Raw genomic sequence first — 17,796 nt, 5'->3', positions numbered from 1 at the left:
AAGGTGTATTAAAACCACCTTAGCTCACCCCCACCTGCTACCCCCCCCATGGGCTGTAAGTTTTGTGCTACATCTCCTAGCCTGCATCCTCACTGTAAAGAGGGCAAGTTACCTGTCTGAGGCTACGTCCTCACTACGAGGGAGGGGGGGTCAATTTAAGATACGCAAATTCAGCTACGCGAATAGCGTAGCTGAATTCGACGTATCACAGCCGACTTACCCCGCTGTAAGGACGGTGGCAAAATCGACCTCCGCGGCTTCCCGTTGACGGCGCTTACTCCCACCTCCGCTGGTGGAGTAAGAGCGTCGATTCAGGGATCGATTGTCGCGTCCCGACGAGACGCGATAATTCGATCCCCGAGAGGTCAATTTCTACCCGCCGATTCAGGCAGGTAGTGTAGACCTCGCCAGAGTGAAAGCAGCACCTGGGCCCTGGCCTAAACCCCAAGCTGTGCCAGCTAGCCGAGGTTTAAAGCACCACTAAACTTGTGAGAGGGGGTTTTCTGTGTGGATGGAAGTCGGATTAGGGGCACCATCTGAGTAAGAGCACAAGTTAACTCTGCAGTTAAGACATACATTGAGGGACAGCACAGACTCTCACCCTGTTTTTCTAGAAACTTGTGTAAAATGTGGGTTTAGGGGAATGTTTTTGTTTCCGTTTTCTAACATGAAGGTGTATCCATTTCTAATGTTAAATTTCTTATTAATTAGGCTTTCACATTTCCAGTAATAAGAAAGATGATTTTTTTGCAATGCAAAAAATGGAAAAGGTCATGCTTTTGTCATTGCAACCCTCAAATGTGAAGGTTTATATCCCTACAATTTTTATCCTACTCAATTTAACTGATGGTATCATTATCTGTATAAATGTGGTTTTTTTTAAATCATGCTAAGCTCTTTGTTTCCATGTTGCCTTGTGGTAACAAGTCCCTTAGCTTAACTAATTCATTGTGTTAAAATGTAATTTTTTTTAAATCAGTTTTAAAATTTGATGGCATTCATTGTAAATTGCTGAGAACATCAGTTTCATTGGCTTCTCCTTGTTCTTTGGTTATGAAAGAGGATAAATAGGAGGACCTGATTTTCCTTCCCAACACCATTCATTATTTTATACAATAATACTATGTCCCCTGTTACCCTTCTCCTCTTCAGACTAAACACAATACTTCAGGTGGTGAAGTAATATCAATTAATATCATGTCACTATAATATTTTTGGTATTATTTTGTATTCCAGGCTTTTTATTTCTTAACATTTTGTTTGCCTCTTTTGCTGCACTCTCACCAGCTGTTATCATGGTGTTTTCTACTTTTATTGTAGTTTTATTTTCTGTACTTTTCTTCAGGTACCATACACAATCTGATTGTTGGCTGCAAACCGCTGGAAATGGTTTATTCTTGTGGCCATGCTAATGTACCAGTGAAGTTAAAAATTTCTGAAGGGCTCACAGGAATTATTGGCTCCTATGAAAATGAAAAAGCACTTCCTGTTTTTAGTGACGCCTTTTAAAAATATTTCACGTGTTTCCGCGCCTCTAAGGCAGATCCTTCCTTATCTCTGTTCCTGTGGCTCCTTCTCTCTTTCGGTAATTTTGAGTTAACTTTCGGTGGCTGTTCTCTTCTTGATTTAGTGCCAAACCTCTCTGCAGAACAGGAAGTTATGCTATAGCAGAGAGGACTCCTTTATTTTCTATGTTGCCTTTCCCTCCACTCGGTGTATTTATTTTCTTATTTTGGGCTCCAGCCATTTCTGAGGCTATGTGAAGCTGCATATACATGAACTGATCACTCGCAGATGCACATATGATTACAACGAGTTGCCTGCTGCCCAGAACTGGTATGGCAGGGTTAACACTGCTTCCTGGTTTTGTATTACCCTAAGAATTAATCATGTTAGTGCCTTTGAGTACCCTTTGGGATTTCCTGTGTACAGTGACAGTATAAGCTCAGGGCCTCAGGCCGAGAAAAGGCGGATTTCCCCCACTCACGTCTCACCTGGAAGGGGATTTCCATCTTGCACAAATCTACTGCAGGACTTGCAATTATGCAGATATATAAGGCTCATAACAGTATGTCGGTATTTTGTATGATCTCTCTTGGGAGCTGTAAAAGGATTGTCCACCTCTGTAAGTAAATACTTACATCTTTGAGCTTATATTTATTTATGGAAACTGTATATACTTTGTATTTTGTAACTGTAAATGCTAACTTCTGGCTCTTTTACACACATAAATATTCCTAAGTTAAGAGTGGTTTCTGCATTTCGATGGCTTTCCGCTTGTTGATATATAGTGATTTATTAAAAGTGTTGTGTGGAACTATAAACACCCTCTGTATTTTTTCTGGAGTTGATGCATGTCTTCGCTTAGTAATCTAACATAAGATGTTAAATACTTTCTGGCTTTTTTATCTCTTTTCAAAACTGCACATACCTCTTTACATCTCAAAAAATAAAATAAGAGTGATAGATAAGATCCAAAGGAGGTCAATGCGGGGAAAGTGGCAGTCTTTGCTAGTCCAAAACTGGGAATATATTCAGTTTATTTTCATTTTCAGATTTCAGTTTAATTTTTTGGTAAATTTTCGTCATGATATTTTTCTATTCTGACCTGGCTTTTTTCCACCACTTGTGTTTTTTCATTTAATGTTTTTTTTCCTCTCTTCTTTTCCTTTTCCTAGCTGTTCCCACCACTCTTTTCCCTATTTGATCCTCCCCTCCCTTCATTTTATCCTTCCTTTCTTTTCTTTGGATAGGGTCTGTGGCATGGGTTCTGCTTATTATCCAGCTTTGTGTACTGAGTGTTTCAGAGGGTTTGCAGAAGAGAGTGAATTTGCAGTTTTGGTCTTCAAACCTGCATGAATTTACAAACCTTCACTGTTTACTGCAATGAACTGCTCTCTAATAAATCTTTTCTGATGAAGGAATTGGCAGTTGCACATTCTATGGAGCATTAGGATTTTCAAGCTAAGATATTTCAAACTTTAACAACCATGATACATTATAGAGAACCTAACATACTGCTTTGCTTGTCACACAATGTGCTGTATAGCAGTACCCAGTGTTTTGTGAATATCTCAAGGAGCAGTCATCAAATTCCACTCTAATGTAAACAAAATGTTGTATTTGCAATAAAAATAATGCCAGTGCAACACCATTGATTTCAATGGAGATATACGATGAAAAACTGGCCAAATGCACTAGTGAATCAGCTTTATTATGTGCATTTGTGCACAGCCTCATAATTGCCCTAGTGGATTTCTTTCTGTACACGCACATCTTAATGACTGTGCTGGTAGATATTTCTCCTTCAACAGGCATCCTCCCTCCCTCATTTCATGGGTGGTGTTTTCTTTAGGAAGGAGGGACGATGTGGGAGTCAGTGACCCCTGCTTGCCCTCCCCATCTCATCTGTATGAGGTAAGAGGGAGTTGCAGTTTCCTGTCTTCTCCCAGACAGGTTTCCTTTTGTGGGGTATGATGTTACCTATAATTCAACTGGGATCTTCTGATAGGCAGACAGGCCAGGCACTCTCCATTGGGAGCAGCAGGGCAAGGAAGGTGCCTGCTGCAACTGCCACCTTATTATTGCCACTTGTAACTTTAGCTACGTTCTGAGTTCTCTGGTGACACCTGTTGGGTCTGTGGCCTTGACCTACCTCACGCAGTTTCATTAGCAAGCAGATTTCCCTAGCAGGTATCATCAGTTGTATGTAATAATACTCCTAGGGAGATTGAGAGTCATAAATCCTGTGACAGACACTGTCACCAGCTGTCAGGTTTTGATCATGAGTCCTAGCTTATTTCAAGTAGACCAGTCAAGTCCTCTGCGTTTGATAGCACGAATGAAATTGTTTATGTATTCTGTACACAAAGGGCTGGTCTACACTGGGGAGGGGGGATCAATCCAAGATACGCAACTTCAGCTATGCGAATAGCGTAGCTGAAGTCGAAGTATCTTGGATCGAATTACCTGGGGTCCAGACGGCGCAGGATCGATGGCCGCGGCTCCCCCGTCGACTGCGCTACCGCCGCTCACTCTGGTGGAGTTCCGGAGTCGACGGTGAGCGCGTTCAGGGATCGATATATCACGTCTTAACGAGACGTGATATATCGATCCTGGATAAATCGATTGCTATCCGCCGAAAGAGAAAACAGGCACTTTTAGTCAGGATGACATTAAATTCCGTTTGAGGGAAACAACAATAAAGAAGGAACAAACTGGAAGTCCCCATGAGAGACAGAATGAGTACAGACTGTTTCTCTGTAACACCCTGTGACGATTTGGGGAATCTGTCTACATACAATTTATGAATCCTGTTTCAGATTATGAACTCTGTATGTATCTTTACCAAACTGCACACTTCATTTTGATTGTAAGGCTAGTCTGGCTTCTCTGTTGTTTTTTTACTTCCATTTTGGGATGACACAGGGCTAGCAATGGAAGGTTAGTCTTCTATTCAAACGGGAAAAACCTGGAAAAAAGAAGTTGGCAAAACCAAGAAAACCCGGTTCTGCCAGGAAACCTAGTATTCAGGCAATAGATCACCTGGTGGTGGACTTTGAACATCTGACAAGGTCACATGACAGAAGAAACTGCAACTTTATAAAGACTCTCAGTAGCCATTTTAGAAAGAGGGGGAAGAGACCAGAAGCAGAAAGCAATGCTGTGCAGGAACAGAAAGGTGAGGATCCTGGATACCCTAGAGCAGCTTTAGCAACCTGAGGACCCCCATTTTTATTTACATTCTTTTGCTGACCCCCCAAGCTCCCTGCTCAGCCCCAGGTGCTGCCACCCACTCTACCCCTTCCCCCAAGGCCCCACCCTGCCCCACCTCTTCTTGCCCCTGCTCCACCTCTGCCTCTCCTCTTCCCCACCCCTTTCTGCCCCTCCTCCGAGTATGCCCTGTCACCTCTCCTCCCCCTCCCTCCCAGCACCTCCTGCACACCTATGAACAGCTGTTCCACGGTGTGCAGGAGGCACTGGGAGGGAGGGGGAGGAGTTGATCAGCAGGGCCAGCAGCCCCGGACATGATTCCGCCCCCTTCCCCAAGCCTGCCCCTCCCTGCTCCTTCCCCCTCCCTCCCAGCACCTCCTGCACATTGCTGAACAGCTCTTCCCCGTATACAGGAGGTGCTGGGAAGGAGGGGGAGGTCTTGATCAGTGGTGCCCGCAGCCCCCCTTGAGTACCCTTGCAGACCCACAGGGATCCAGGGACCCCAGTTTGAGAAACACTGCCCTAGAAGTCTCTGACCTAAGCCCTAAGAGTGCTGGAGTCAGGGAAGGGGATGTAGATATTTCATTGTTTTATCTGAATATTAGATCTCTTCGGCCACCTAAAGTAAAGAGTCATTGTTTTAGAATCCCTTTTGCAAAGTCTGTGCAGTATGTACTTCAACTATCACGTGTTCCTGGAGAGGTAACTGTAAACCACAGTGTCCACAATGTTGGAGCTCTGGAAATGGGTGTGCTTAAGCAACAGGGATATTAGGGGCTCAGTACAGGTGTTGGAGATCTAGGGGAGCTGGCCTGTGATGTGAGGTCCCATTTCCATGAAGCGCTAATAGGCAGAGAGCCTGTGCCTAAGAATTGTGCCAGAGAGGTGAAGGAAAGAGTAGTGTTGGGAGCCTACTCAGATCAAGGGAAGCTTTAGAGTACACAAATCCAGCATGGTGGGATCCAAACACAGCCACTTGGTGAGTGTTCAGTAGGGGGAGTTCCACTAGGACTATGACACACCAGCTTTGAAAAAGGTGACAATGAAAACCAGGAATGTTCTTCATTTGTCATGTGGATTTGGAGCCAGGTTTCAATGTCCTCCAGAACAGGGGTTCTCAACCTTTTTCTTTCTGACCCCCTCCTCCCACCGAACATGCTATAAAAACTCCACGGTCTGCCTGTGTCACAATAACTAGTTTTTTGCATATAAAAGCCAGAGCCGGAGTTAGGGAGTAGCAAGCAGGGCAATTGCCTGGGGTCCCATACCACAGGGGCCCCTGCAAAGCTACATTGCTCAGGTTTCAGCTTCAGGTCCGTATGGCAGGGCTGAGGGTCCTGGGCTTCAGCCCCATGTGGCGGGGCTTCAGCTTTCTGCCCTGGGCCCCAGCAAGTCTAATGCTGGCCCGTCCTGATGGACCTCCTGAAACCTGCTCGTGGTCCCCCGGGGGCCCCGAACCCCTGGTTGAGAACCACTGTTCCAGAGCATACAATTAACAAAGAGGCACCAACTGCTTCATGGAGCTGTACCTCAAGTTCACCTTAGAAGCTTTTTTGGGAGGAAAGGAGCCCAGGTCATTAAAATGCATTTGTGAAAGCCAGATTATATTGTGGGCCATACTTTTAACATCTCAGATCTGGAGAAAGTCAAAAAGAATGCAGTAGGGGGATTTAAACACAAGCAGAACAATTCCCTTCTGTTTTAGATACCTTTTGCTCTGACCACTGGATGCAATAGAAAATATATTTGAAATTACATTACTTTTCAGTATGTTAATTCCTCTAACCACTAAAGAACAGATAATAAGTTGTAACTTTGCTTATTTAGACTAACAATGTTCTCTTTTTCTTTGAAGGCATTTTATTCAATATCTGGTACCTTTAGGGCTCCTTAAATCAACTGGAAGATGGCAGAAGCAGTACTGATTGATCTGTTCAGTCTACAAATGAACTCACAAAATAATGGCATTCAGAAGTTATTATGTAGCACACTAGAAAGGATTGGAAAAGGCTTCTCTGCCAGTGCTCCATTTGTTTACATAATGTGCTACCAAACTCCGAGAAGCGAAAGTAGCAGTGAACAAGATTTGTTACTTAAAGTAATCAGCAGTTTTCAAACTCTAAAGAAAGGAATTGAGGTTGTGTGCAAGACAAGTACAGCTGCTGCCTTGTACACCATTAAACAAAAACTAGATGAAAAGGATTTAAGCATCATTAAAATCATTTTACCAGTACAAAGGAAAGCCTTAATGGAAGTGTTTATAGACCACCTATTCACTGCTGTTTACCAGTTTCAGTTTGAGGATTTTGGGATGGATTTTGAAGGAAACAACCTCCAACAAATAGCTGAACCTCAGAGCGACATACAAACACTTCCTGCCCATGAGATGGAACTCATCAGGAGTGAGATTCAGACATACTTGGAAAGTCTGCCAGACCTGAAAGGGAAGCTTACCATTCTAAAATCTTCCTTGATCCCAGGTAAACTGGAAAACAGATTTTATGGATTTTTTTAAACCTGTTTCATTCAGTTTTCAGTTTACAGATTCTTCTACTTCAGGGGTTCGCAACATGAGGGCTCAGGGCTGAATTTTTCACCCCCAAAATATCTCTCTGCTGCTGTGATATCCCTATAGCCAGCCAGGGGAGAAGTCCCCAGTGCAGACATCATCAGATAAGATAGCCATAGATTGTCCTATGCAGCCCGCCCTTGTAAGTCCAGGCACAGAGGGTATAGAAGGGGCCTAAAGGGGTAGGCCTTTAGCACTCTGGGGATTCTGAGTGGCACTGCTGAATAACTTAGATCAGTGCCAATGGATGCCTAAATCACAGTCCAAAATTGGGAAGGAGCAAATGTGGCTTAAAGAATGGCACAACATAGGGTAAGATTCTATGTGTTCAGTGTTAGTGCTGACGCAGAAAACAGAGACACCGTGTCAGCTGATGGGGTCAGTAGCAATCATTCTTATGGGGAAGAAGCAAAAAGCAAACACCTCTCTGAGTGGAGCCATAGAGCACAATGCTCCCCTTAATCTAACTGCTCTCCATCTCAGCGCTTGTGGGATCTAAGCAGCCAAACGAGGGCTGTGTCGTGCGTTGAAGTTCTGAGTAGGAAGGGGTGGGCAAGGGGTTGCCTGTTTCCTGCTCTGCCAGCACTCACACCTTACATTTAATTAAATCTTTGGATATTGTGTTTTCCTGCACTATTGGAGGGGGGCATCTCACGGTTTAGATAAAAACAACCTACTTACTTTATATTCCGGCTACTTGGAATGACACTCCCCAAATCAAAGAACTGAATTGTTGGAAGATCTCTATCTGGCTATATCCTGTATCTGTTCGGATGTTCAGATAACAAATATGGACTGCTGAAACTATCTTCAAAAACACACCCACTACGTGCCTTAGCCAGTCAGAAAATCAGTTATACCTTACAGTAGTGGTTCAAAGACTTGCTACCTCATTTTTCTTTATGTACATTATTCCCAGCTCGAGAAGAGGGATTTTTCAATTTGAGTTTTCCCGGAATTCTTCCTTCGGGGGCAGGAGATTATAGCACAGCATCCCCTTGTGGCAGAGGAGGTAGAGGATTTGGTTGCAGAGAATGCACAGGGAATTCTTTATTCAGGGTGCCTGGTCTCTCACTGTCAGTCAGGTGTACGCACACACACACTTTGTAATTCTCCTTAGCTATCTAGGTCACAGATACAAGCATGGTCTTCACCTAAAACTTAGGCCGACCTAGCTATATCACTCATGGGTGCAAAAAATTCACTCCTGTGGGGGAAGTAAGTAAGCCAACCTAAGCCCTGATATTGGAACTGCTAGGTTGATGGAAGAATTCTTCTGTTGATCTAGCTAGCACCTCTTGAGGGGGTGGATTAACTACAACGATGGAAAAACTCCTAGTGTCACCATAGCACATCTGCAGCACCATAGATGTGTCGCTGTGGCGTCTGTAGTGTAGACACACCCACAGTCCAGTGGCATAGATAGGAGTGGAAATTTGGGTGGGCCCCAATTTTCAGGTGGACGAGCAATGACAGACAGTGCTAGCTCAGCTTCTCCCCGAACGCTACACCCTCTTCCTAGTCCTGGTGTCCCCAGACATAGGACTTCACCTGGCAAGCTGGGCACGTGCATGGAGCGGCTCAGAAAATGGCCAGGCAGAGCTGCCAGAGCATAGCTTTCTGAAGGGCGGGCACATAGCTCCATCCTGGATTTCAGGTGCCCAAGTGATGCTCTGGGTTGCTGTGGCAGCACTATACCCCTGCTCAGATTTGGGAGGACCTGGATGCTAAGTGTGTGGGCCGTGGCCACGCCCCTGCCACAGCCTCTGCTGCAGATTGTCACCACATATGTGCATCTAAGTCCTGGATTGGGTGAAGCAGTCATGGAATGGATTTTTATTATAGCACAAGGAATGGGTCTCCCTGCACATATCCACCTAGCAGAAGATTGGTTCTCCCTAAACCTGCAGTTCTTTAGAGATCTCCAGTGGAGGGAGGCGCCATTTGCCCCAAAATCCCTTGCCCCTGCCCTGCTGCTCAGCTCCCCACCATGGCTTCTGTGGTTCCTGGACAGTATTTCACCTGTTGGAGCTGTGTGCCAGGGACCCCTCCACTGCAGGTGCTCCTAGAAGGAGGAGTTGCTAGAGACTTGGACACCAGTAATTTGCTTGGGTTTGCCCTGGAAGTTGGAAGAGGGTAATATTAGATCTAGCAGAGAGCCTGCTGACTCACATCCCGTGACCTGGAGCTCTGTGGAGTCCAGGAGTAATGTGGTCACAGGGAACATGCCCCTGTCCTGGCTCTTACTCACTCCACGCTTTACCCTGGCAAGAGTCACAGTTTTTCTCACTTGCTCGCCAGAAGAAGAAGGCAGCATGGGATCCTTGTTTTTAAATGTCATCATTAAATAAGCATCAGCCATCCAACAATCTAACTGGCTGATACCAATTCCATTTGGCAGAACCTGGTATAATTTTCAGGTTTTTCATTTGTTTCAAACAAATTCTCTCTCTCTCTTCACCAGGTCACATCTTCCTACACGGGTTCACCACAAGGACAGGTGGGATCTCTTATATACCAACGCTCAGCTCCTTCAATCTCTTCAGCAGTTCCAAGCGGAGAGATCCAAAGGCTGTGGTTAAAGAAAACCTACGCAGATTAGCTAATGCTGCAGGTTTTGACCCAGAGACATTTCACCGTGTGAAGGTATGTTATCAGATAGCAGTGCACTCCTATATTAACTAATCAGAGCTTGCTTTGTGTAGCAGTGAATGTTTTGGTTTTTTTAACTGTGCATTAGTCTTCTCTTCCTAGCAAGAGATTATAAGTAGTAGGACAACTTTTTAAGACAGTTATTGTGGCAGTTTAACATGATGAAACTGTCATCATAGCTGTCAACACGCTTGGTACTATATAGAGAGGAAGATTCAGTCCCTCTCCCAAGAAGTTTGTTCTAATAGATCATACAGTTAGTTCAGTGACATAATACCATATATGACCAGATAAAGATCCAAAATCAAAGTGGTGCAGATATCTTTTTACTTAAAAAATTCATTTCTTTCTTAGACGGATGTGGTTGCACACCAGAGGTGTGTTTTAAGAAGGGATCTGAAGGCAAAGACAGTGGTTGTTTGTTGAACAAGAAGAGGGATGGAGTACTAAACATAAGGGTTGGCCTGAAGAGGGTGAGAACAAGAGAGCTGGAGAAAGGGCATTCAGCAAAGTATGAATTAATTTTTTTTTCACTGCCTTATAACTGTGCTTCATCTGTCTTTGTACTGACAGGTCAATCATGCCAGTGATGTTTGGATTATGGGAAAGCCCCAGCCTGACAGCTATGATGGAATAGTAACGAATCAGAAAGATGTTACAATAGCCGCTCTCGGCGCTGACTGCATACCTGTGCTTTTTGCTGATCCTGTCAAAAAAGCATGTGGAGCTGCTCATTCTGGTAAGGGCATCTAGTATTCAGTTCACATAATCAAAGTAATATAATACTAGGAGAGTACTGGGAATGGATCCCTTGAATAGTAAACGGGATTAATAATCAAGTAGTAAGGTTGGGTTTAGTGAGAGCCAGTGAGTGAAGGATCCCAGGCTCAATCCCTTAGCTCTTCCTTTCTAGGCTTCCTAATATAGTTCTTTTTCAAAGATGTAGAACTCTTCTAAAGAGCATGTAATAGTTAGCTGGATTCCAGTCAAACACACTTGCAACTTTAACTGTTTCTAACAAGGTTTGTGTTTGTGAATTGCCCAGTTTTTGGTGTGAGCATCAAACATTTCAATCAGATTGTGCCAGAGGTCCGTGGATCTAACAGCTCTTAGGAGGCCCATCAGAGTAGAGCTTCCCTCTGCAGGCTTCATACATACAGGAAGGATGTATGTGTGTAGGGAGCTACACCGTGTGTGTGTGTGTGTGTGTGTGTGTGTGTGTGTTATGCGTGGGGGAAGTGAGTGGTGACGGGAACGAAGCGAGGATAAAAGGGAAGCTTTTATCCACGTTGACAATTTTAAGAGGTTGAAGTTTTTATATCTCAAAATGTTAAGTGTTAAAAGTTTAATGTGTATAAGAGTTTGTGCATGCTCTGTCCCTTTCTATGTTCCCCTTTCAGTTACCTGCTCCCCCCTTCCCGGACCCCCAAGCTGCTCCATCCTGTCCATTCTCTGCCAGTCTCCTGTGCCCTCTCCATGCACCCCCTCCATCTGCTTCACCCTCCCATTCCAAGACCAGGTAGCATGTCACCCAATCCCCTCTCTCCAATCCGCATGCCTTGTATTCTACCATGTCCCTGACCAGTCACATATTCTCTCCCCCATGTCCATCCTTCTGGCGTTCCCCAAATCCATGCCTGAAGTCAGTAGCAGGTCAAATTATTTTGATAAACATTTAAAAATAGGTTTAAACCTTGCTCTGTATACCCCTAAATACCATTCTGTGGCCCAGACTGTAGCCAGGGGTCATAGAAAAGGAGGGGAGAAAAAGAAACAAAATACCTTTGCCTCTACATTAAGGCACACTCAGTTCTGTGCAAAGCCTGTCTTGAGCTCTGTGTAAAGTACAGGGAGTCAGAGCTAGGTTTTCTTCCTTGTAGTCCAAACAATCCTGGCATGCAGCACAGTTTACACTTGCTTCAGCCAAGTAGCACAGATATGGAGATTTTTTTTTTCCCATATAAAATGTTTTTTCCCTTCTCTTTAAATAATATTTTTCCACAGTGCTGTCATGTGAGATTGTAAAGAAACTTTTACAGTATTTAACCCATGAGATATTGCCGCACAGAGTGAACAGTGAGGTGTAATTGAATGGTGTAAAATCAGGGCTGGGAGCAAGGCATTCCTGAGTTCTAAGCCCACTTGTAATATTGACTTCCTCTGCCCTTGGGCAATTAAAGGTTCCTTTCTTCTTCAGTTTCCCCATCTCTAAAATGGTAATACGGCTACTTCATAAGAATGCTCTGAGGACTGTTAATGTTTGCTAAAAGCTAATTATTCCTCCATGTATTTGGCTTGTAGATCCTTAATAATAATAATAATAATTAATAATAATTAATTTTCTGTAACCATTCAATTTAAAAATAAACTTGCAGGATTTTTTCCCCTTATGTTTTTTCCTAGGATGGCAAGGCACTTTGTTAGGAGTTGCTATGGCTACAGTAAATGCTATGATAACAGAATATGGCTGTAATGTTAAGGATATACTTGTGGTGCTGGGCCCATCTGTTGGACCGTGCTGTTTTACACTTCCTCAGGAATCAGCAAAGGAATTTTACAATCTTGATCCCAAATGTGTCAGACAGTTTGAATCTCCAACTCCCTATGTTGATATTAGAAGGGCAACACGGTAAGTCTGATGTGTGTTTTTCTATGCTATAGTTTGTTGTGCTAAGCAGCCTAGGGATGAGGACAAAAGACTGAATCAGAAGAAATTTAGGTTCTAGTCCCAGTTAGTCACTGATATGGAGTGTGATCCTGCTGGGTAGGAGTTGAGGGCCCTCAGAATTTCATGGGAGCATTGCAGTATCAAGCCCTTAATGAATGAACCTAGGGACGATATTTGCTCACCTTGTGTACCGCTCAATCCCACTTGAAAAACTGGGTGGGATGGACACAAAAAATATCCCCACTGCCTCCAACAATATACTGAACTTTGCTTTCCTGGATAACAACATTACAAGCAAAGTTTTGTTATGCTTTGCATGTGTTGCCAAAGTATGGAGTTTCCTCTAATAGCAAGTCAGGACAGAACCAACTCTTCTAGTTTCAAATGTTGCTATATTTCAGCTATTTTATGCCTTAAGAGTAGCTTCTTTGTTCTATATACATGTTCAAGCTTAAGTATGTGTCCTAAAGACTGAGCAAACACACTTATTTTAATCTAAAGAAAAAATGCTATTAACACAGTTTGTCTTGCACTATTGCAATAGCAGTAACACACTGGCTTAAGGAACGTGCCATTTGATAAAATGTTCCATCTTTTCTTTTTCTTCCTTTCTTTAAGAATTCTTCTAGAGACTGGAGGGATTCTGCCTCAGAACATACAGGATGATTCTGTCACTGACCACAAACAAAGTCTCACTTTCTGCACAGCATGCCACCCTGATACATTTTACTCTCACGTTCGCGATGGCACTAACTTTGGCACACAGATTGGCTTCATATCGATCAGAGACTGAGGTAGCGTCTCTTATCCTTGGGTAGTAACCGGGCAATAACTGTTAGCATTGCCTGACATCTTACTCTCCTGATAGTAGGCCTCTCCCCTTTCCTTCACCTGATAAGTTCTGAGGAAGAGGTGGACTTATCATAAGGGATTTGTACCTGTGGGGATGCCTTGTTCCCCTGTGGGAGGCGAGACCAGCAGCCGGATGAAAGAGCCAGAGACAAGGTTGCATGGGGAAGTTCTCATGGAAAGTGGAGATCTGTGGGAACTAGACCATCTGTGCACAACACCCCCAAACCTTTCTGAATTATACCAGCAACATGGCTCCATTGTCTGACTTCCATTTTCTACCTCCCATATTCCCAGACCTCTGTAGTGTGGGAAAGCCCTGAAGAGAGTTACTGCTTCTCTCCGAGCAGCAGTAGCATTCAGTGCAAGCTGCAACATCGATTGTGCTGCCCTGAAAGCAGAGCATGCTGTGCAGAGCTGCTATTTCCTCGACTCCTCTCCATCCCGGGTCATTTCCTACCAACTTCATGAAGCTGGGCTTCTGCACTGAAGCCCCCGGTATCTACACAATGGGGAGGTATTTTCAAATCCTTCTTTCCTCTCTATGTGCCCAGTCCTCCACCCTTTCTGCTCACACTGATTTCCCAGTGCACTAAGCAGCCAAGAGCATCATTCTACTTAGCAGTGGTTCCCAAACTTCAACAACCTGTGAACCCCTTTCACTAAAATGTCAAGTCTCGCGAACCCCCTCCTAAAAATGAATATTTCCAGGGATTTTCTTCTTTATCTGAGTATAAATTATAAAAGCAGTGATCTGGGAGATATAAAATTTGTTTTTATGACATGCTTATTACACACTATTTATTATTAATTATTATTTATCATAACAGTATTTTTATTACATTATGAAAATGGCAACACTCTTCCAAGATCTCACTTTCGTAGCTTGTATCACTTTGAATAAGCCTGTTATAAGACAAGGCTCCTATGTTTCATCAAGGAGTATCAGATGTGAAACAGCATGAACGTATTTAAGAAGCCAATTCAAAGAGTTCCTCCTACACAAGCATTCAGGTCTTGAGCAGTCCAGGCAAACAACGCACATTACAACAAAGCTTAAACTTGTTCTTCATGATAATTAAAAAAAAAATAATACTAGCTGCCTATTTAATTTTAAAAACAGCAAAAAATATCCACCTCCCTTTCCATTTCTTATAAGGAGTCTTGAAGTTTAAATCTCCTCCGTGTGATAGATCTACTTGCTTTGATCTGCTTAGCTCTTGGAAGTCCAGGGGCTCCGGGCTGCTGGCCAGCTCTGTCCGCCATTAGGGAATTTTTTCCTGAGAACCCCCTGTAACCTTTCGCGAACCCCCAGGGGTTCACGAACCCCACTTTGGGAACCACTGTACTTAGTAATCGGACAGCTGGCAGGCACCAAGAAGTCAGTAAAAAGGAGTGCAAGCTCTAGCTGTGGGCATGCCATTTTAAGAGACACAGAATCAGAGGAGAGGGACATATTGGAGAGGGGATGTTTCTTTTCTATTTTGTATATTTCTTGGCTCTCAGCTTCCCCCGCTTGTATGCTGGGTGGTCTGAAATGTTTGAGCTCATTATGAAAGTTGCAAAGGGATCATTTGAAATACATAACCAAAGTTTCATGATTTTGTTTCTGTTTATTTTTTCCCAGTGGATTTTAATTTAAGATGACTAATGTTCCTAAGCCATCTTCACTGGACACCAAGTCCTTTCTCAGGGTATGTCTACACTTACCCGGTAGTTCGGCAGCGAGCGATCGAACTTCTGGGTTCGACTTATCGCGTCTTGTCTGGACGCGATAAGTCGAACCAGGAAGTGCTCGCCGTCGACTGCGGTACTCCAGCTAGACGAGAGGAGTACCACAGAGTCGACGGGGGATCCTGCCTGCCACGTGTGGACCGAGGTAAGATCGAACTAAGGTACTTCGAACTTCAGCTATGTTATTCACGTAGCTGAAGTTGCGTACCTTAGTTCGATTTGGGGGGTTAGTGTAGACCAAGCCTTAGTGAACAAGGTCAGTTTCAGGCCTGAACAATCAGTGGAATTGCAAATTTATACAATTCAAAGTAAGCTTGATGGCTCCTCTCAGCATCTTGGTCTCACTATATCTCATACAGTTTGACCAGCAGGAATCCCGAGCTTCCATACATTCATCTAAAATCTCCGTTAACTTTCTTTCCCCAGTTAGGCCTTTACAGTTCAAGCGAGGTTCAAAGCTGGAGAAGGTCAAGTGAGAACTCCTCTTGCGCATAGGTGGCGGGTTATATTCTTTTGTAGTGCCCGAGCTCCAGCAATATTCAGGGCCGAGGGCCCTGCTCCAGCAATATTTGGAGCAGGGTCTTTCCCCTAGCCCTGCCTGGAGCGGGCCCCAGCCCCCGCATATCTCCCCCCCGCCCCACCGCATCCCTACCTGGAGCGGGTCCCGCCTGGAGCGGGCCCCCCCCCCCCCCCCCCCCCGCATCCCTGCCCAAAAGAAAGCAGCACGCACCTCTCCCGTGCCTGCTTGTGCTGCCAGAGTAGCACATTCCTAGGCGGAGCCCTGTTCCTGGCAGCAACTGCTGTCTGCTGCCCCAGGGTCCTAGTGCCCCCCAACCACTAATGGCAAGGAAGGCTGCCCTTACCCTGCCCTTCCGCCCTAGCCCTGAGCCTCTCCAATGCCCCAAACCCCTCATCCCCCTACACCCTAATCCTCTGCCCCAGCCCTAAGCCCCCTCCTGCATCATGAACCCCTCATCCTCAGCCCCAACCCTCATCCCCCCGCACCCTAATCCTCTGCCCCAGCCCTGAGCCCCCTCCTGCATCATGAACCCCTCATCCTCAGCCCCACAGCCCTCACCCCTGCACCCCCTCCTATCCCCAAACTCCCTCCCAGAGCATGCACCCCTCACCCCCTCCTGCACACCCGCCCTCTGCCCCAGCCCGGAGCCTGCACCCAGCACCCAAACTCCATCCCAGAGCCTTTACCCTGCATCCCTCCTGCACCCTAATCCCCAGCCCAGGACCTGCACCCCAGACTTCTTCCCCCCACCCAACCCCCCTCCCAGAGCCTTAGGCAGGTGGGGGGCGGAGTTTGGGGTGGGCAGAGTTGGGCCGGGCGGGTTCTGGACACCACCAAAATTTCTACAAACTTGCCACCCTGCTCTTGTGATATGGCAATGAGACCTGGCCTGGATGGGTGTCTATTATATTAAACCAACAACTGCTTTCGGCAGCAGTCCCTGAGGTAGATAAAATCTGCAACCATAGCTCTAGTAAACATAGAGCATAGTTCTGTTGTTCGGGTGGGATGTGGCTAGGTAGACCACAATAAAGCTCAGAAACTTTCTTATTCTCCCATACTGCTTGGTCTTAGTAGCCAATGTTTCTTACCAGCTTGAGATTACTCTAGACACTATCTTCTCTGCTTGATCTAAACTCAAGAACCTAGTTACATCAGAAGGAAACCTGTTTTAACCCCATTATCTGTTCTGCTAGTAAAATCTAACAATGCACCCTTCTTATGCTTAGGGCTGGTGCAACCACTAGGCGATCTAGGTGGTCGCCTAGGGTACCAAGTGTTTGGGGGCGCCCAGGGCTGTCCTAGACATAGGCAGCTGGGTAGGGCACCTGAACATTTGGGGCATCACTGAGTCTTAGTGTCCACCCGCCTGATTTCCTATCCCTGTTCTGACCCTTCTTGCAGCCAGGCTCCGAGTCTTCCTGGGAGGAGGATCTAGTAGTTAAAAGAGAAAAAGCCTCCAGCCTGCCAGACCTATTAGCACAACACTGAAACTGTTAAAGAGCCATTCAAGGGGTAATGAAGCCATTTAACAGGCATTTGCCAACCCCCAGGTATATACTGTCAGTTTCTGAATGTACTGACAAAAACAGTTGTGCATTACTGTAATATTTACTCATGACATGTCAGTCTACAGGACCTAAGTTTAAAATTTGCTTTAAAAATATTTCATTAGTGAGTTGGTTAAGCTTAAAATCACATCTCTAAAAAATCCTTGCACAATCATCTTTAGCCTTAAATGCTTGGATCTTCAGACATATGTTTTTTTTAAATAAATTCTTCAAAAGACCACCCTTATCTAAAATACATATTTTAATTACTATAGTAAAAAAAAAACTTACTTCCAAAGTCTTCCTGTCCTTTCTGTCCATTCATTTCTCCCTTCACAACCTCCCCCAATTGAAGAGAGCCCTTAAACTAAAGGGACAACAGCCCTTTGCTTCCAGACAGCTGGACAAGAAGTTTCCCTTTCTTTACTTCTGACTATCTGATGAACTAATTTTAAGAGAACCCTCCAGCAAAATCAGTACCTTAGTAAGATATATTTCAGAGTAGCAGCCGTGTTAGTCTGTATCCGACTTGTGGCACCTT

General features: G+C 44.7%; 1 protein-coding gene across 1 annotated transcript; it reads left to right on the top strand.

The window, feature by feature from the left end:
• The first annotated feature begins 1,850 nt into the window (after positions 1-1,850).
• Positions 1,851-14,065, top strand: LOC112103525 (laccase domain-containing protein 1). Its single transcript, XM_024195345.2, has 6 exons — positions 1,851-2,125; positions 6,569-7,193; positions 9,747-9,928; positions 10,508-10,673; positions 12,338-12,563; positions 13,221-14,065. Exons 2-6 carry the CDS (start codon positions 6,620-6,622, stop codon positions 13,393-13,395), a joined length of 1,323 nt encoding a protein of 440 aa, XP_024051113.2. The 5' UTR covers positions 1,851-2,125; positions 6,569-6,619; the 3' UTR covers positions 13,396-14,065.
• Positions 14,066-17,796: the final 3,731 nt, after the last annotated feature.

Source organism: Terrapene carolina, unplaced genomic scaffold (genome assembly GCF_002925995.2).
Source record: "Terrapene carolina triunguis isolate 2854851 unplaced genomic scaffold, T_m_triunguis-2.0 Scaffold18, whole genome shotgun sequence".
In the NCBI taxonomy this organism is placed as follows: Eukaryota; Metazoa; Chordata; order Testudines; family Emydidae; genus Terrapene; species Terrapene triunguis.
The sequence above is the reverse complement of the archived record's forward strand: the minus strand, read 5'-3'. Positions and strand labels throughout refer to the sequence as shown.